Raw genomic sequence first — 20,184 nt, forward strand, 5'->3', positions numbered from 1 at the left:
CCTGCTGGCCACCACTACAGCCCTGTGCCTTGAGGCCGCTGCGGGCCCGGAGGTCAGCGCGCTCCTCAGATGACAGCCCCCTAAGCTGTGTCACCTCAAAACACGGCCACCTCCCTCCCCCATCAAGGACACAAGGTACTTGATGCGTGGTGGACGCTCTGATCCAGTGCAAGATTTGCCAGTCAAGCTTCCAAGGAATTTGGGTGGGAAGAACCCCCCACACCTGCACACGCACACACACACACACACACACACACACACACACACACACACACACACACACACACACGGCTGATCCAGTGCCTTGTTCCCACCCCTCTCCAAGGCCATTGTCTCATTCATCCCGTCCAGTCTTTGCCCTGCAGCTCTGCTTTCCAGGCCGCAGATCCCTTGCTGCCCTCTGCTGCCCAAGCTGAGCATTGCTGCTGAGAGCCCTGTCGCTTGACTCGTGTCATCTTCCCAAGCCTTCAGAAGATGAGGTGTCTGTCTTGCTCCCACACCCGCTCAGCAGCTCAGGGGCTTCTGCCAGGGCGCTCTATGACCGCCGGCCTGCCGCCCCGTCCGTGTCACCAGCGGCAGCCCAGCAGGGCCGTGACGCTCCCTTACGAGGACCCTGCGACTGAGGCAGCGGAGCTCACACCTGGAAGCCTAGCTACGCGGAGGCTGACACCTGAGGATCATGATTTGAAGCCCGCCCCAGCAGGAAAGTCCATGACACCCTTACCTCCAATTAACCACCACCCAAAAGCCAGAGGTAGAGGGCTGTGCTCGACTGGTGGTGGAGCAGAGCGCTAGCCCCTCAAAGCGAAGGAACAGGGCCCAGGCCCCCTTCCACCCCAGCACCAGCTGCCCCCATGCCCATCAGCCGCCGTGGTCTCGGCTGCAGAGGACCTGGAGAGTCATCGGGTGGGGCTGCTGCACGGTGGTGGATCCCACCACCTCGGCACCCCTGCCTTTCCCAGTGGGAGGCGCGCCCTCCTCCAGCTATGGCAATGCTGAGGGAGAAGCGGGACACGCGGGAAGTCTAGGAACTGTGTCTGATGCGTGGGATAGGCTCCAGTCCCTGTGAACCTTCCGCGGTCACACTGATCCAGGAACCTCGCGGCACCCGGGGCGGCTTGACTTGGGCGCCCCCGTGTGGCGGAGGCCGGGGTGGCCGCAGTGGCCTGAGGGCGGCTGTCTCCCTGGCTTCCCTGGCCCCATCTCCGTCCGCCTGCCCACGACGGCAGCACTCCTCCCGGCCCCTAGCGGCTTCCACTGCTTTGGCCTCCCCCATCTCAACTCTGTGACTGTCCTACCACTGAAACAAGGTCAGTCGTCATCACTAGTGTCTGAGTACTTACTATGCGAGGCCCTGTTACAAGCGTTTTGTAATTGAGTTAACTCACATAATTTTCCTAACTGCCTGACAAAACAAAATATTGACTTCCCCTTCCAGAAATGAGGAAACAGCTGGGTGCCAGTGGCTCACACCTGTAATCCTAGCTGCTCAGGAGGCTGAGATCTGAAGTTCAAGGTCTGATTTGTTACTTAGCTTAAGCAGACAAATCTGAGAAATTCTTAACTCCAATTAGCCAACAAAAAGCAAGAAGTAGATCTATGGCTCAAGTGGTAGAGTGTCCACTTTGCATGAGACAAGCCAAGCAAGAGCCCAAGGCCCTGAGTTCAAGCCCCAGTTCCAGCACATAAAGAAAAAGAAATAGAGAAACTGGTGCACACACAAAAAAAGAGGGACCTGACCACAGCTAGTAAGACCCTTCCACTGCAATGTGCCCTCCAGCCAAGCCTGCTGCTTGCGGATCCTCAGGAGTGTCCCCTCTAAACCCAGAGGCCCAGCTCCGCTGAACACTTAATGCACTATCTATCAGAACAGATACCAGGAAATGGAAACATGTCTTTTGGTGGGGGCAAAGGAGGGGCACAGGAATGGAGGAAGGATGGGCAAATGCAGTCATGGTGTTTACTATACACTATGTTAAAAAAAAATAAACTGGGCTGGGGATATGGCCTAGTGGCAAGAGTATACATGAGGCCCTGGGTTCAATTCCCCAGCACCACATATACAGAAAATGGCCAGAGGTGGCGCTGTGGCTCAAGTGGCAGAGTGCTAGCCTTGAGCAAAAAGAAGCCAGGGACAGTGCTCAGGCCCTGAGTCCAAGGCCCAGGACTGGCAAAAAAAAACAAAACTATGCAGCTGGGCACCAGTGGCTCACGCCTGTAGTCCTAGCTACTCAGGAGGCTGATATCTGAGGATCATGGTTCAAAACCAGCCCAGGCAGGGAATTCTGAGACTCTTATCTCCAATTAACCACCAAAAAACTGGAAGTGGGCCTGTGGCTCAAAGTGGTAGAGCACCAGCCTTGAGAGACAAAGCTCAGGGACAGCGCCCAAACTGTGAGTTCAAGCCCCATGACCAACAACAACAACAAAAAAAAAATGAACTGTTCAACTTGTACAGACAAAGAAAGGGGGAAGTGAGGGCGAATGAAGGAAGGAGTAACCTTACTCAAAATACATTATACTCAAACCTGGCTTCAGAGTTTTGTTTTTTGCCCATCCTGGAGCAGGATGCAGTTTCTGAGCCTCTTTGTGCTCAAGGCTAGTGCTCTACCACTTGAGCAACAGGGCCACTTCCAGCTTTTTTGAGTAGTTTATTGGAGATAAGAGTCTCACGGACATTACTGCCTGGGTTGGCTTTGAACCATGATCCTCAGATCTCAGCCTCCTGAGTAGCTGGGATTACAGGCGTGAGCCACTGGCACCCGGCTATTACAATAAAAATAATAATAAAAATATCAAAAAAATCATCCCAAGAAAAGAAAAAAAGAAGTGTTTCCTCTAGGGCTAGGGTGACTATTATTCTGTTCTGATTTACCCCACAGTTACGGCTGTCATTGTCACCGGGGTGAACTCTCAGACCCTCTATTCTTCCTCCCGGGCTGGCTGCACTGGCCGCACCGGGATAGGATTGGCAAGGGCTGAGCACAGGGCCTGGCACGCAGGAAGCAGCGTCCACGCGCTCGTGAGTTATTGTCAGTGGCGCCGCCTCCCTCTCATACCAAGCACGGGAAGGAAGAGCGAGGCACTAAGTTGACGCGGCACCTGCTTGGGTGACCACAGCTGCATACATGCTCTTCTGTACTGGAGAAGCCCAGGGCATCGGCCCTGCCCGAAACCGCTGGCCTTCAGAGCTGTCTGTTTAAGAGGAGCAAGCGCTACACACGCGGCAGGAAGCAGATGTTCCAAACTCATTTCCTTAACGGGTGGTTTGCCCACTTACGCGGCACCAGCCTGGGCCCGGCGTGCAACAGAACTCCCACACTAAAGGCTGAGATGCGTGCGGTGTCCCTAGGACTGCCAGGGCTGCCTGGAGGGACTCCCCGGCTCCATGCGGACCTCAGTGGACCCAGCAGTCCCGCCCTGGGGACAGATGCAAAGGAGATGAATGAGCATGCCAGGGACCTCCCAACTCCTACTCCCGTGTCCACTGCAGCACTGTGCACCACAGCCGAGGGGCAGGGACCATCCACAGGTCTGCCAGCTGATGAGTGGCTGAAGAAAACGTGGCACACATACACAGTGCACTACCATTCAGCCGCTAGAAGAAATCCTCACTGAGGAGCCAAGGCAAGAGGATCACGAGCTCCCGGCCAACCTGAACTACCTAACAAGACTATGCGGGCCAAGCGAGCACTCTGGTTCATAGCTGTAACCCCAGTTACTCAAAAGACATAAACAGGAGGATCACAGTCCAAGTCAGGGGAAAATGTGACACTCTACCTGCAAAAGCAGCAAAAAGGACTGAGGGTACGGTTCAAGCAGCAGAGAACCAGCCTAGCAAGCACAAAGCCCTGAGTTCAAACCCCAGTACCACCAAAGCAGGCAAAAAGAAAGAAATTTCATAACAGAACTATTCGTGTGGAATCTGGAACAGTTGATCTCACGGAAGCACAGAGTAAATGCTGATTACTACAGGCTGGAAGCATGGGGCGGTGTTCACCAAAGCATGTGCAACTGCAGTTGCTTAGGAGGAAAGAGCTCGAGACTTCTTGGACACCATGAGGACTATTTAATGAAAAGTATATTGCAGTCTTTTTCTTTTTTGTCGGTTGTGGGGCTTGAACTCAGGGCCTGGGTGCTGTCCCTGAACATTTTCACTCAGGGCCAGTGCTCTTACCACTTTGAGCCACATCTCTTTGCCCAGTAAAGAGTCAGAAGTAGAGATGTGGCTCAAGTGGTAGAGCACCATCCTCGAGAGTGAGAACGTATGAATATGAGTATGAGGCCCGGAATTCAAGCCCCAGTACCGACATGCATGGACACACAGGCACGCATGCGCACACACAGAGGCTGCTCTGAAAGTCAAGACACTGAGACACCACACACCTGTGCGAGCGCCTGCCGGCAGTTCTACCCTTCGTTCCTGAAGACTTTACCTGAGTGGCTGTCATGGCTGGGCACTGGGCAAGCCCCACCCACAATGGCTCCCAGTAAACCAGCAGTGCCACTCAGGCCCTCGGCCCCAACCCCAGAGGGGAATGGCAGGAGGCAAGGCCGCCATCCTGAGCCCAGCCTCTGCACGTTACCTTTGGGGACGTCGTACTCCAGGGAATCCAGGAAGTCCAGGGAGGGGTCCAGGTTAGCCTTCTCAAGCAAGGTCTTGTTCTTCAGGTCCACCGCCTCCCTGAAGTGGAAGTAGGAACTGAGCTTCTTGACCTCAGACATGGAGAGTCCTAGAAAGAGGCAGGCAGGGAGGAAGGTGGTCCCAAAGCCCACAGGCCTTTCTTCTCCACCTTAGGACCACAGGGAAGGACTTGGGAAGAGACTCCGAGTCCAGTGCCCCATGCCAACTGCAACCCTGCCACCCAGTGGCCGTAGCTGCTCCTCCTCAAGGAACGCCATTCACACCTCAGCTCGCACGGGCGCCCTCCCGCCCTGGAGGGGAACCCCAGAAGATCCACCTTCAAAGGTCCGGTTCACATGAGTGGCCCCAAAAGGGGTCTTGAAGAGGGCGCCCCGGGGAACAATGGCCACCGCCTTGTCAATCTGGTCAATGACGGACACCAAGCGGGTCTCCTCCTTGATCTGGACCTGAGGAGACGGGAGAAGGGCATTCCCTCAGCCACCTGACCCAGCAGCGGCCAAGCGCACAGCCCTTCCCTCCACCCGAGACCCGCTCCGCAGCCCGCTCCTCTCCTCCCTCTCGCCCTTTTCCCCTTCTTTCTTCCTACTCTCCCTCCTTCCCTTCCCTTCTTTTCCCTTCCGTCCCTCTTTTCCTTTCTCCCCCTCCCCTTTCCCAAACCTTCCTCTTCTTTTTGTGCCAGTCCTGGGACTTGAACTCAGGGCCTAGGTACTGTAGTCCCTGAGCTTTTGCGCTCAAGGCGCATGTGCGCATGTGCGCATGCGTGTGCGTGTGTGTGTGTGTGTGTGTGTGTGTGTGTGTGCGCGCACTCATACTGAGAATTGAACTTAGGGCCTCATACTTGGCATTTTGTTCAAGGCTCACGCTCTGCCATTTGGGCCACAGCTCCACTGCCCCAGCCTTCTTTCCTTGAATTGATAATGCATACAGGTGATGCAATATTCAAATTATAGAAGGTCACGGTGGCTCACTCCTGAAATCCTAGCTACTCAGAAGGCTGAGCTCTGAGGATCACAGTTTGAAGCCAGCCCAGGCTGGAAAGTCCATCAGACTATTATATCCAATTAATCACCAAGAAACTAGAAGTGGAACTATGGCTCAGAGTGGTAGAACACTAGTCTTGAAGCACTTGCCTTCAGCAAAAAAGCTCAGGGACAGTGCCCAAGCTCTGAGTTCAAGCCCCAAGACCAAACACACAACACACACACACACACACACACACACACACAAAAAAAAAAAAAACCACCACAATGGAGCTATGGCTCAAATGGTACAGCCTTGGGCAGAAAAGCTAAGGGACAGTGCCCAGGCACTGAGTTCAATCCCCAGTAGTGGCACACACACACACTTCTACACACACACACACACACTAGAGTAACCATTTACATAGGTTTTTGGGTTTTTGTTTTTTTTGCCAGTCCTGGGGCTTGGGACTCAGGGCCTAAACACTGTCCCTGGCTTTTTTTTTTTTTTCACTCAAGGCTAGCACTCTAGTTCTTAAGCCACAGCGCCACTTCTGGCTTTTTCTATATATGTAGTGCTGGGGAATCGAACCCAGGGCTTCATGTATACGAGGCAAGGACTCTACCACTAGGCCACATTCCCAGCCCCATTTATATAAGTTTTTGTTTGTTTGTTAGTTTGTTTGCCAGTTCTGGGCCTTGCAGACTCAGGGTCTGAGCACTGTCCTTGGCTTCTTTTTACTCAAGGCTAGCACTCTGCCACTTAAGCCACAGTGCCACTTCTGGCCATTTTCTATATATATGTGGTGCTGGAGAATTGAACCCAAGGCTTCATGTATAGGAGGCAAGCACTCTTGCCACTAGGCCATATTCCCAGCCCCCATTTACATAGTTTTATATCCTGATCTTGGGCTTAATGTTATCCCAGCACATTATGACTTCTTATACTGAAGAAATTCACTTACAATTGACATCAGGGACACCGGTGAATGAATGTATGTGTTCCTAGGGATGTCTGGAAATAGCAGCTCTGGACATTGGCCCTGAGAGCACCACAGAGGCACAGTGGCCAATACCCAGACACTCAGATCACAGCTGGGCAGGAGTGGAAGTAATGGTAATAGTGATGTCCTAATGGCCCTTGGGCTGGCTTTCTGTGAGTGGTGGTTGGTTGCTCTGGTTTGGTTTGGTGCAGCCCAGCACTCGGTGGACTGGGAATGGCCTGCCACTAGGGGGCATCCTTGATCCTCCCCCATCTCCCCAACCTTCACTCACCACGACTTCTTCGTCAAAAGACTTGTCGCCTTCGTTCACCTTCTGGAGCTCTGTGTGCTCGTACTCATGCGAGGGGTCCCCCATGAAGCGGCCCTTCACCACGTCCGTCTGTGTTATCATCTCCTCTGTGGCTGGCGGTAAGAGGCTCCATTCTGTACAGTTCAGGCTGCAGACAACACAACACACACCATTGTCACCAGATTCCAACCCCTCTCACACCGGGTTTCCTGCCACCTTCCCTCCTCATCCCTAGGGTCACATTCCCAGAGCCCTTTCCCTCCTTGGGACGCTTGGGATCCCAGCGCCCATGGTGTGCAGCCTGGAACACAGATCCAAACGCGTCTCAACCTTAGGGAGGTTATATCCTGCCTGATAAACCCAGGAGATGCCGAAAACGCCAAGTCCGCTTTGGTTGGCGGCTCGTGCTTGTGATCTTAGCGATCCAGGAGGCTGAGGATCATGGCTTGAAGTCAGCCAGGTAGGAAATTCCATAAGATCGAGCTCCAATTCATCACCAAAATGCTGTAAAGCTGTGGCTCAAGTGGTAGAGCACTAGCCTTGAGCAAAAAAGCTAAGGGTTAGTACCCAAGTACTGAGTTTAAGCCGCAGCACTGGCGTGTGCACACACACACACACACACACAGAATGAACATCTTGTCAAGTGAAAATGCACGCCCGGCATGGCGGTGCGGGCCCGCCCTTTCCCAGCACTCCAGATGCCGAGGCAGGAGGGGCAGGAGTTTGGCGCCGGCCCGGGCTACGCAATGATTCCAAAACCCGCCTGGGCGACAAAGTGAGACCTTGTCTAAACTGAATGAAGCAAACAAAAATGCACTTTAACACACTAACCTCACTAGTCTGACAGCTGAGCCACACTGGGCCACCCACACCCTGGGTCACCCCGAATCTCTGTGGCCTGGGACCCACAGTGGATGCCAGCTCTTCTCCCTGCTACCGCACTGACTCCCCTCACGCTAGCCCTCCGGCAGGGCAGCACTCCCTCTGGGTCTGCCTCCACGTCACCTCCTCTCATAGAGGACATCCCTGCTCACTCAGTGTCCTGTCCCAGTACGTGTAACTTTTCTATCTCCCTTTTCTATTATCTGACCAACAAAACACAGTACATGAGCTCCATGAAGTCAAAGGCTTGGTCTTATTTACCACTGAATTCCTAGTAACTAACATACATCAAAGCTTAGCATAGGGTAGGTGATCAACAAACACATAATAAGAACCCCAAATCGCTGTTCTTCCATCCAGATTTTTCTCGGGACTCCACATCTATACTTCCACCTTCTACTTTGCCCTCAGCACTTCACCCAAATCCACCTCCACCCAGGAACACCCGGTAGGGCAGGGCCAGTGCTGATTTGGCCCCACCCTCCACTCTTCTACTTCCATCTTTCCCATCCACTCTTGTTTTTGTTGCCAATCCTGGGGCTTGAACTCAGGGCCTGGGCACTGTCCCTGGCTTCTTTTTGCTCAAGGCTAGCACTCTGCCACTTGAGCCACAGCGCCGCTTCTGGCCGTTTTCTGTATATGTGGTGCTGGGGAATCGAACCCAGGGCCTCGTGTACCCGAGGCAGGCACTCTTGCCACTAGGCTATATCCCCAGCCCTGGCCATTTTCTATATATGTGGTGCTGAGGAATCGAACCCAGGGCCTCATTTATACGAGGCAAGCACTTTACCACTAGGCCATATTCCCAGCCCCTCCCATCCACTCGACTCTGCCATGGCTCCCACACACTCATGCCAGTTCAAGCCCTTCTGCCCACTCCTCTTGTGTATACCATGGCTTCCCCAAGTTCAAGCCAGTGGGCCTCTCCATCCAGGAGTATGTGACACCCCTCACTGCCCGTGGCCTTTGTTCTGCCTTCTCCAGAGTGTGGTGTGCAGCTCCTCAGCTGCTGGAAGCAGTTTTCAGAACCTAGGGCACGCACTCGCTGAGTGAGCTGACTTCCTTGTTCTCCAGGCAGCCAGGGACCTTTGTGTATGTACACCCCTGCTCTAGTTTGAACACCGCAAGTGTAACTTCCCCCTCTCTGAGAAGATTGGATGCATCTTGGCCATCTTCCTAACCCCAAAAATCTAGCGCAGAGTTCATCTGGTCAGTGCTGGACTGATGCAGCTTGAATGGGGTGCTTCAAAGAGTAGTTAGCTCCCCATCATCACTGTAGGAAGAGGCTAGACGTCCGGTAGCAGACTCCAGGGAATGTTCTCCAGTTGTTGCTGTTTGTTTTGTGCTGGACGTGTATCTTGAATTTAGATCTTGGGCGCGGTCCCAGGGCGTATGCACTCAAGGCTAGTTCTCTACTGCTGGAGTCACTTCCGGCTCTGGTGGTTAACTGGAGGTGAGAGCCTCAGACTTTCCAGGCCGGAATGGCTTCCAACAGGGATCCTCTGGTCTCAGCTCCCTGAGTAGCCAGGGTTACAGGTGTGAGCCACTGGGGCGCGGCTTTGCTTCACTTCTGAACCCCTTCTCTCCTAAATCAAGAGTGTTACCACACCTCCATCGAAGAGCTACCGACAGCACCTGCCCAACGACCCGGGCGTCTGACGATTCCCCCCAAAGTCCAGCACCCGGCTAGCCCTCGGAGCTCCGCCTCCGCTCTTGCCTCCCCGTCAATAGTCTTGTGGCCTCTAGTTTTCCTAGACGCGCTCCCGTGAACCCACCCCATCCCAGCCGCTTCCCGCCCCGCCCCGCGCAGGTCGGGTGGTCCAGACCCTAAGCCACACCCCCGGAGTCCAGACTCTAAGCCACGCCCCCGGGCTGCACCCCGCTCCCTGCAGGTCGGGCAGTCCAGGCTCTAGGCCACGCCCCCGGGCTGCGCCCCGCCCCGCGCAGGTTCCGCGGCCCCGGCTCTAGGCCACGCCCCCGGGCTGCGCCCCGCCCCCCGGGCTGCGCCCCGCCCCGCCCCGCCGACCGCTCCCCGGAGCCCCGGCCCCCTTCCGCCGCCCCCTCGGCCACCTGTAGAGCGTCTTGCGCGGGGCCATCTGGTCCTCGCTCAGGCCCTGCGCGATGTAGTAGTCGGCGACCAGGCCGAGGATGCGGCCCCAGAAGAGGACGCGGTCGTAGCGGTAGTCGCGCTTCACCAGCAGCAGCGACGTGAGCAGCGAGGCCCGACGGTCCGGGCTCAGGCCCTGCCCGCTGCCCGAAGCCAGTTCCAGCGACAGCAGGAGGCTGTCCGCGTCCATGCCGCCGCCACCGACTCCCAACGCCCGCGGCTCTGGAAGCCGTCTCCATGGAGACCCGGGGGCCGGCCCCCACCGGGCCGGAAGCGGGCTCCACCCGCCGCGCCCCGCCCTCCCGCCCGGGAACCCTGGGAACGGCCGACAGCTCGCGCTGCCCTCGGCACAGCATCTTTCTTTGGGCCTCAGCACGGGAAGAAACGCGCCTAAGCCACCTCTCGGCTCCAACAGCCTGAGGCCCAGACACACCCTCCACGCACTCTCACACACCCTCACACTCACACACACTCATCCTGTAGCATCCTGTAGGTCCAGGCCTTACAGATCCGGCTTCACCCGAGGTTCCCTGATCAGCTCCTTCCCACGAGCTTCCTCACTAGGTGACAAATGAAGATTAGGTAATGGGGGGGCGTAGAGGGGCCTCTCCTTGACAAAGGATGTTGAGCGGGGTACCCAGGTGGTTTGCAGACTACACTTACCTTGGGACCCAAAACTGTAGCGTTTAGATCCAAATGGTAGCCCTACTGCAGTTGGAGCACAGCACCCAGACTAAACACCACCAGCTTCACATTTCCTTCTCCTCTGGAGTCCCCCAGCCAAAGCCAAACACAAACAGGTTCCTAGGCAGGCTTGCTGCTGAGGAAAACAGCTTTGTTAGTGTTAATAAGCTTTTCTTTCTTGGTTCCTTTGGGGAAGACTCATAAAGTCCTAATCACCTAAGCCCCAGTGCCAAGCTCATTGAGAAATGAACCTAAATTACCTAGATAATTACTTTGTTTTGCCTGTCTAGGCATTGTTTATGAAGGCATCTAAAATAAGTATTTGAGCTGGGCACCTGTGGCTCATGCTTATAATCATAGCTATAATCTCAGGAGGCAGAGATGTGAGGATTGTGGTTTGAAACCTCAGAGCAAGAAGAGTCTGTGACTCCAGATACTGATCTATCTCCAGATACTGAAAGGCTAGACTTGAAGCTGTGGCTCAAATGGTAGAATGTTAGCCTCGAGCAAAAACGCTCAGGGAGAGTGTCTAGGTCCTGAGTTCAATCCCAAGACCAGCGCACACACACACACACACACACACACACACACACACACAGTATTTGAGGGAGTTACTTAGGTTAATTTACCCACCACCTCAAAACAACTATAACCCCTTATTCACAAGTTCCCCCACTCCTATTGGTCAGACGCCTCCACTTTGTCCCCTCCCTAAGTGGGAGATGTGGCTCAATTCCTCTTCTCTAAGGTCATAGAAGACAGAAAATCAGCAACATGCTAATGCTCATTGGTGGAATATACTTCAAGTGGTCACACAGACAAAAGAACCCAAACGTTGTATCTTCATTCAATCATGGATTAACCTATTAACTCTGATTCCATGTACCAGAGTCTGAAGTGACAGGAGAGTCCTGAAGCATAAAACCACACATGGCACAGCAACAAGGAGCACCTGCCACCACTAAGGCTACGTGCACCAGGTTCAAATACACGCTGTAGAACCTAAGCAAGTTAGTCGCCCCAAGCCTCATCATTAAGATACTACTTATACTGCAAAATCGTTGGGATGAGATAATGCTTATGAGTGCCTAAAACACAGTCCACTGGCACAGGGAGCTGGGTCCCCAGCACAAGAGTCCAGCCTGGCAGTGGAGCCAGGGCTGTGAAGAGGCAGGCTCTCTTAGGATGCCCTAGGGTCATCCTGGAAAACGCGGACTGAAAACTCAATGGTCTCTGGAGGCTGACTTAAAAAAAAAAAATTAATGGGGGAGAGGGGTAGGGAAGGTGGCCTAGTGGTAGTGCTTGCCTAGCATACATGAAGCCCTGGGTTCAATTCCTCAGCACTACATATACAGAAAAAGCCGGAAGTGGCGCTGTGGCTCAAGAGGTAGAGTGCTAGCCTTGAACAAAAAGAATCCAGGGACAGTGTTTAGGCCCTGAGTTCAAGCCCCAGAACTGGGGGGAAAAAATGTGTGTGTGTGTGTGTGTGTGTGTGTGTGTGTGTGTGTGCTGGATTGCTAGGATTTCAGGCATGAATCACTGGCACCTAGCTCAGTAAGATTATTTTTTAAAAGGGGGAGGACAGGTGAAATAATCTCCCCACAATTTCTGGTTATCACCAAGCCTCAATGACCTCAAAGGATGGGCACCAGCCTGAGCCTACACAAGGCGGGACTTTTAGTCTCTAAAACTGTGAGCCAAATAAAACTCTATGGAAGTGGGCTGGGTATATAGCCTAGTGGCAAGAGTGCCTGCCTCGGATACACGAGGCCCTAGGTTCGATTCCCCAGCACCACATATACAGAAAACGGCCAGAAGCGGCGCTGTGGCTCAAGTGGCAGAGTGCTAGCCTTGAGCGGGAAGAAGCCAGGGACAGTGCTCAGGCCCTGAGTCCAAGGCCCAGGACTGGCCAAAAAAAAAAACTCTATGGAAAGGAGGGGGAAAAAAAACCCTCACAGTATATATGTCCTATACCATGATTCAAGCACTTTACGTGCAGTGTGTGTATTATTGTCCCAGTATACACACACACACACACACACACACACACACACACGAATACACCTGTCTCCAACAAAAACTAGCAGTGCAAGGAGCCGTCAGCTTGCTTCTAGGATTGTGCAGGACACTGTGAAGCCAGGACAGTGACGGCAAAGTGTGATGTGGATGAAGATGAACTGCCACAGACAGAGGGCAGGGTCCCACCAAGAGCAGCCATCACACAGCTGCGGCGGAGGCAGGTTAGGCTCATCTCCACGAGGAACATCTGGCCACGGGGAGTGAGTCCTACAAGATTCCACAGCCATCCTGGGGCCCTCGGCCTAAGGTTCAGCCAGGCTTCGTAAAGAGCTCATTTTCTTTTTTGAGTGTAGTCTCTCAACCCTCCTCTGCTGACATTTGCTTCTTAGATCTGAAAGGCAGGTTTACCAGCACTGTTCAGAGCCGAGAACAGCTGCAAAGGACTGCAGGGCCTCGATCCAGCTTCAGTTCATCAAACGTGGCATAGGGCATATGTCCAACTATGGTTGGCTTAATGAAAACTGACATGCTGCAGCCTCCTGTCCTGATGGGCCAGCAGTAGCACAGCTCACACTCAGACTACAGGCAGCCTTTTGCATCCTGCTCTCTGAGGATGAACAGTCTTGGGAGGAGCTCCTCCCTCTGTCATTCTTTCAGTAAACCTGCTTAGAGTTTGCTGAGACCAAGCCCCAGCCCACACTGTACCCTACATCTTTGGCTCTCATGGAGTGGCCTGGTATGCTAAATTTCTTACCAGGATTTGCCCAGATCAAAGGCAACTTCTGCTTTGGACACAGAACTTTAGGGTCACAAAGACCAGTATGTGGGACTAGGAATATGGCTTAGTAGTAGAGTGCTTGCCTAGCATGCACGAAGCCCTGGGTTCAATTCCTCAGCACCACAAAAAGAGAAAAAGCCAGAAGTGGCACTGTGGCTCTGATGATGGTAGAATGCTAGCCTTGAGCTAAAGAAACTCCGGGACAGTGATCAGGCCTTGAGTTCAAGCCCCAGGACTAGGGGGGAAAAAAAAATTTAAAGACCAGTATGTGGCAAGAAATGCTGGACTAGAAGCTAGCTGATGAGGACTTTAGCTTTACGTCTGTTATCATCAGACATTACTTACAGAACCTTGGCCAAGCCTCCTAACATCTCAGACTGGCCTGGGCTGATGGGTGAGAGAAAATAAAGGTAGTAAAAATAATTCTAGAAGCCCACGAGGAGAAAAGACCCAAGAGGAAAACCAAATAACCTCAAGGTTTAGAGGCATCTACATGTCCAAAGCTTCAGGAACATTTAATGATTGTTCATTTTCTATTAAAATTCATGAGTTACACCCACATATGACTGCTAACAATTCTGAAAGGACAGGGCAAAAGCAGCCAAGGGCCACCTGCCTGTGAGAGACTCTATGGACCATCTCGGCTTTTCAACCCCAAACAGAACCCTCTGTAGAGTCAACCTTTGATTCTGAGATGTCATTCAACTAGGATTATGAAGTCATAGCCGTCAGGAGGCCTGGCGGGGGTGGGGGAGGCAGACAGCCAGAAGGGCAGAGCCTTCCTTCCTCCCTCACCAGGAAGCAGCTCCAATTCTAAGGAACGCACGGGTGAGTTGACGCTGACAGGTGATAGAGTCGCTGTGTCTTCACAGGTTAGGAAGCCCCTCCTTCACTCATGGAAGCCTTTTAGTGTCACTGGTGCCTGGAACCAAACGTAATCCTCCAGCTCCACAGCTGGGGTGGAAGATCTACCACAGGACAGGCTCACAGTGAGTTTGTGGCCCCGGCTGGGTACTCGGTAGTTGAGCTTAGGCCGGAACCAATCTTCTCCACAGTCCCGGTGCCCCTGTGCCATGACAATGGTGCCCATAAGTGGAGGAGCCTGCAGCTCATTAAAGACATCAGCCAGGAAAATGGCTCGGAAGAGACGACGCAAACAAGCTGCTGTGCTTAGGCTCTGGTCCACATTGAAGGGGGCCAGCCGGGACAAGTCCAGTTCATAGAACTCTTTGGGGCTCAGGGCATTGCCCCCAAGGAGGATCAACACTCTTGGTACCAGCGTCCGGGAGAAAAGGTCCTCTAGGTGACTGAGGACACTCTCCAGTTCTGCCAGGGCTTGTTGGCATTTCCTGCTGTTCGCCTCAGTGCTAGCCAGAGGTTTCTTTCTCACCGCATCCTCTGCCTGTTGGGACAATGAATGTGGGAGAAAAGGAGGTAAGTAAGCCAGTGCTGGCTGAAAAACTCTTGGGATGTGTAGAAAGATTTACAGCATTGGATCGCAAGCTCAAGGAAGTACCAAAACCAAGATTTGGGATTTTTGTTTTTTGTTTTGTCACTTGTGGCTTTGAACTCTGGGCCTTGGTGCTGTCCTGAGCTTCTTTTGCTCAAGGCTTGCACTCTACCTCTTGAGCCACAGCACCACTTCTGGCTTTTTCTGTTTATGGGGTACTGAGGAATCGAACCCAGGGCTTTATGCATGCTTGGTAAGCACTCTACCATGAAGCCACGTTCCCAGCCTTAGCCATACTTATGAATCCAAGGAAAGTCAAGAACGGACAATACCAGCACCACAGATGGCGAGAGTGAACACAACAGGGATAAATACAAGCTTATCGAAGGATGCTTTGATCATGCAAATTCCCACCTTCTGCAGAGAGAATTTCCAATACCATGTTTGGTGAGTAACCCCCACCCCCACCCCAAGAGACTACTTGGTCCCCACCAATTTCCTTTCATAATAAAGTTTATCATTGCACAGGCCAAGGCCTAGAGAGAACTTGTAATAATCTATTATGAAATCTTCACCAGATAAAATAAGAGCCTCCAACACCCAACAAGATACCAAAAGAAACAAATATGGAAAAGTTTCTGGAAGAAACAGAGGTACTGAAAGGAACAGGATAAAAGCCGCAAAACTAAGCTGCACGCTGGTGGCTCCCGCCGATAATCCTAGCTACTCCGGAGGCTGAGATCTGAGGATCATAGTTTGAAGCCAGCTCGGGCAGAAAAGTTCACATGAGACTTATATCTCCAATTAACCAATCAAAAACCAGCAGTGGGGCTGTGACTCAAAGTCAAACCAGAAGGTCTCAAGAGGCAGCACCCAGGCCCTGAGTTCGAACCCAACAACCCCACCCCACACACACAGAGACAACGAGAAGGAAAGAGTGAGCGTTCGACGTGGAGGAAAGGCTGACAGAGGCACTGAAGGTTTCTTAGACCCCCTTCTACCTGCGTAACTACCATCCAAGAGTCTCCCCCATGATTTCCTCCTAGGCCTGCACATACCTGGGGTTTGCGGTAGAAGTGCTTCAGCTGCTCATAGGGCAGCGGGAGTTGCTGACGTTGGTACATGATATGCTTTAGGAGTTCACAAGTAAACTGACAGCAGCCTTCCTGGCTCACCGGCCCAGGAAACACCACTGGCACCAAGCAGTCCCTCGGGGAGAAGGCCTCGGGGGGATTGGCAAGTTCCTGGGCGGAGCTGGTCTCCAGCAGACCCAGGGGACCGTGAGGTTCTCCCGGCTCCTCATACCACTCCAAACCTAGGACGTGAACACAGGGACCAAGTGAGGGCGCCGAGGGCCAGGTCGGTCTTCCCGGGCGGGGCGTGTGGCCGCCGGGCGGGCGGGAAACGGGCCCTCGGCGGCCTCTAGGGCGGGCGGCGACTCCCGACCCCCGCCTCCGGTGCCAGCAGGGCAGTGGGGGGCTCGGCCAGCGGGGCCCCGGGCCCTGAGGGCCGCGGTCGGCGCGAGCACTAACTCCAGCCAGGGTGCGGGAGCCCCCGCGCGGGGCGGGACGCCGGGCACGGACCGGAGGCGGTGCGGGGGGGAAGCCGCTCTCCGAGGCTCCGCAAGCTCGGAAGCCCGCGACTTACCAGGGACTGCGGCGGAGCACTGCACTTCCGGCTCCGGCGTCGCCATCGCGGCCTCCACCTCCCTCCTCTCCCTGCGGTTGGCACAGGCGTCGCGCGGGGCATCCTGGGAAGTCCACGCCTCCACGTCACTGGGGCGGTGGTTGGTGGGCGGGGCCGGAGGGGGCGGGGCGAGTCGGAGGGGCGTGGTGATCCCTAGGGGGCGGGGCTAGGCCGGGGGCGGGGCTATGCCGAGGGGGCGGGGCCTGGATCTGAGCCCCGCGTGGTTTGCTCCGCCCGCCGGGCGAAGCCTTCCAGAGCGTGGCTGCGCGCTCAGGCACCCGTGCACCCCCGAGTTCACTACCCGCCAGGCGCCCACTCCTCGCCAGGCCCTGTCCTCGGTGCTGGAGACAGTACCACCAAGAAGCCGGGTGCAGGCACCGTGCCCGAGGGACTCGCTGTCTGTAGGTGACAGGTGGTGATCATTACACAGTGTGGAGGGAGGGGCCAGGACCGTAGACGTGAGGGGGGGTGGGGGGCTGACCTCCCGATGTTGGGACGGAGCAAGTGGGGGTTCCCAGAAGAAAAGCGTGAAGAAGCTGTGTTCCTGGAGACAAGCGCATGCTCTGTTCAAGGGAAGACACAGGCTCGCGTGTGCGTGTGCGTGTGCGTGTGCGTGTGCGTTGGCCCTGGGGCTTGAAGCTGCCACTCCACCACTCGAGCCACGCCTCCGCTTCTGGCATAGCTTCATATTATAACATAGAAGCCAGACCGTACCAGGACTGGGTAAGTGAAGTTCAAGTCTGTGCACTGGCTGGAACCCGCGATCTCAGCTCCTCGGAAGGCAGCGATGAGAAGGGGGCAGGAGGCCAATCCAGGCAAAAAAAACGCGTACAAGACTCCCTCCCAACCCCCGGCTTGAGGCAGCGGCACTTGCCTGTCATCCCCAGCAAAACGAGGAAGCATAAGTATGAAGATGGAAACCCAGCACTGGACAGGGGCTGGCGGCCCAGGCCTGTCATCCTAGCTACTCTGGAGCTGAGATCTGAGCAACACAGTGGGCAGGGCAAGTCCATGACACCCTTATCTCCAACCAACCACCAAAAAGCTGTGGCTCATGCGGTAGAGCACCACAAACACACACACTTTATTAGTATACATTAAGTTGTACATAGACGTTTTGTCATATTTCCATACATACATAAAATATATTTTGATAGTATTCACCTATATTACCTTTTAGTTTAGTTTTTTTGTTTTTTTTGCCAGTACTAGGGTTTGATTTCAAGGTCTTGTGCTTGCTTGGCACAGGTATAAATACATATGTATGTATCCATGAGGACGTGTCTTTTAGGTCTACTTTCCGCATATGAGCAAAAAAAAAAATCTGGCTGATTAGCTTGCCTTGTCTCATTCAATCCTATCCATTTTTTTTTTCTGCCAATGGTATTTCTTCCCTCTTTATGGCTTTTTTTTTAATTATGTGTATCATTTGGCTGTTATAGTGCTGCAATGAACATGGATATGCAGATGTCTTTTCTGATATATTGGTTTAGTCTCTCTGATATATGTCCAATAGGGGTATGACAGGGTTGTAAGGAAGATTTTCCCTTATTCTTTCAAGAAACCTCCATGCTGATTTCCATGGTGGTGGCTGTGCTAGTTTACAGGGTAAAAGGGTTTCTGTCCTAATCTCATATCTTCTTCAGCATGTCATTCCCCCCCCCCCCCCCGTGTATTGTCAAAGTGAAGTACAGAGGGGTTACAGTTTCACGTGTAAGGCAGTGAGTACATTTCTTGTTCAACTTGTTACCTCCTCCCCATTTCTCTTTTTTTTTTTTTTTGTCAGTTGTGGGGCTTGAACTCGGGGCCTGGGCACTGTCTCTGACCTCTTCAGCTCAAGGCTAGCACTCTACCACTTTAAGCCACAGTGCCACTGCCAGTTTTCTGGTGATTTATTGGAGATGAGTCTCACGATGGGGCCACAGCACTTTTTTTTTTTTTGCCAGTCCTGGCACTTGGACTCCGGGCCTGGGCACTGTCCCTGGCTTCTTTTTGCTCTGCCACTTGAGCCACAGCCCCTCTTCTGGCCTTTTCTGTATATGTGGTGCTGAGGAATCGAACCCAGGGCTTCATGTATATGAGGCAAGCACTCTTGCCACTAGGCCATATTCCCAGCCCCACAACACCACTTTTGTCTTTTTCTGTTTATGTGGTACTGAGGAATCAAACCCAGGGCTTCATGCATGCTAGGGAAGCACTTACCACTAAAACACATTCCCAGCCCCCCAGACATGTTTAATGAGTCTGAGTGCACTACTATTTGGTGCATATGTTAATAATTTCCTCTTCATGGATCATTCCCTTTATTGATATGAAGTGACTTTGTCTCTTCTGAGTTTGATGTCTGTTTTATCAGATAAAAGCATAGCTATTCTTGCTGGGCACCTGTGGCTCACACCTGTAATCCTAGCTATTCAGGAGGCTGAGATCTGAGAATCTCTCATGGAGAGAAAAATCCATGAGACTTTTATCTCCAATTAATCACAGAAAAACCTGTCTCAAGTGGAAAAGAGTGCTAGCCTTGAGCAAAAAGCAGCTCAGGGATAGCACCCAAAGAATTTGGGCTCCAGGATTGGCAAATAAAATAATAATAATAATAGCTATTCTCGCCTGTTTGGAAGACATTTTTTCCATTCTTTCACTCTAAGTCTACATTGGTCTTTGTCAGCAGTCTATTTCTTATAGTCAGTAATGGTTCAACCTTTTTAATCCAAATTGACACTCTGCATCTTTCCATTGGAACTGTCTATTATCATTCAATGTTAATATTGGGAGGGCATATTTCCTGTCATTTTGTTAAATTTTATTTCTTCTTGCCTATTCCTACTTTAACAATCTACACACCCAATAGAGTTTATTCTTTCCCTGTATCTTCTTGTTTTTAATTTTTAAATATTTTCTTATTCTATGGGTAGAGTTCTAAAGGACATACCTCGCCTAAATGGCTGATAAATTCACATTTTATAAAGTTAATCTCAGTTAGCACCAATGGCTCACACCTGTATCCTGGCTACAAGGAAGCTGAGATCTGAGGATTGTGGTATGAAGCCATCCTGAGCAGGAAAGTCTATGAGACTCTTACCTCCAATTAATCACACACACACAAGCACACACACGCACACACAGACACAGAAGTGGAGCTGTGGCTCACGTGGTAGTGCATTAGCCTTGAGCACAAAAGCTAGACCCAGAGTTCAAGCCCCAGGACCAGAAAAATAAAATAAAATTAAAATTAAGTTAATCTCGACAGGAGCTACAGTGTAGACATTGGATAACATAACCGTGAGGATGAGCGAGGACAGGGATACCAGTTAGAAGTAGCAAGTACAGTACACAGTGTATGGTTAAAGAGGCTCAGCTAGGGTAGTCCCAGTGGGTGGAGAGGATTAGAGATATTCAGAAATTAGTTTAGCTGGGCAACAGTGTCTCACACCCTAATCATCTAGTGACTCAGAAGGCTGAGATTTAGAGTATTACAGTTCAAGGCCAACCCTGGCAGAAATGTCCACGGGATTCCATCTCCCACATAACCAGAAAAAAGCAGCTGGAGTCAGTGTGTGAGTGGTGAGTGTAAGGCTAGCAGGTGTGTGGCTCTGAGTTTAATCCCCAGTACAACAAAAACAATTTAGTCCATTGAACATAATTTAGTATTTGGATTAAAGAAGAGGACATATCAGGAGA

At 52.6% G+C, this 20,184-nt stretch overlaps 2 protein-coding genes across 3 annotated transcripts in view; both read right to left on the reverse strand.

Moving 5' to 3' along the window:
- Positions 1 to 10,112, reverse strand: part of Rsph9 (radial spoke head component 9) — a 12,713-nt gene extending 2,601 nt beyond the window's left edge. Inside the window, exons 1-4 of the mRNA XM_048347708.1 lie at positions 9,850 to 10,112; positions 6,880 to 7,045; positions 4,962 to 5,091; positions 4,587 to 4,733 (exon numbers count right to left, since the gene is read on the reverse strand). Coding sequence (XP_048203665.1) covers positions 4,587 to 4,733; positions 4,962 to 5,091; positions 6,880 to 7,045; positions 9,850 to 10,076 — 670 coding nt within the window. The 5' untranslated portion in view covers positions 10,077 to 10,112. The remainder of the gene's footprint in view (positions 1 to 4,586; positions 4,734 to 4,961; positions 5,092 to 6,879; positions 7,046 to 9,849) is intronic.
- LOC125352550 (MAD2L1 binding protein) overlaps positions 1 to 16,577 on the reverse strand; it is a 19,834-nt gene extending 3,257 nt beyond the window's left edge. Inside the window, exons 1-3 of one of the 2 annotated variants that reach the window (XR_007211182.1) lie at positions 16,465 to 16,577; positions 15,876 to 16,132; positions 14,033 to 14,769 (exon numbers count right to left, since the gene is read on the reverse strand). Coding sequence is in view for 1 of the 2 variants with exons in the window: in XM_048347709.1 (XP_048203666.1) it covers positions 14,257 to 14,769; positions 15,876 to 16,132; positions 16,465 to 16,510 (816 nt within the window). In the remaining variant the exon portion in view is untranslated. Of the gene's footprint in view, positions 1 to 13,624; positions 14,770 to 15,875; positions 16,133 to 16,464 lie in introns of those variants that run through there. The other variant, XM_048347709.1, reaches the window with a different exon arrangement.
- Between the last annotated feature and the right edge of the window lie 3,607 nt (positions 16,578 to 20,184).

The sequence above is a fragment of the Perognathus longimembris genome, chromosome 6 (assembly GCF_023159225.1).
Source record: "Perognathus longimembris pacificus isolate PPM17 chromosome 6, ASM2315922v1, whole genome shotgun sequence".
In the NCBI taxonomy this organism is placed as follows: Eukaryota; Metazoa; Chordata; class Mammalia; order Rodentia; family Heteromyidae; genus Perognathus; species Perognathus longimembris.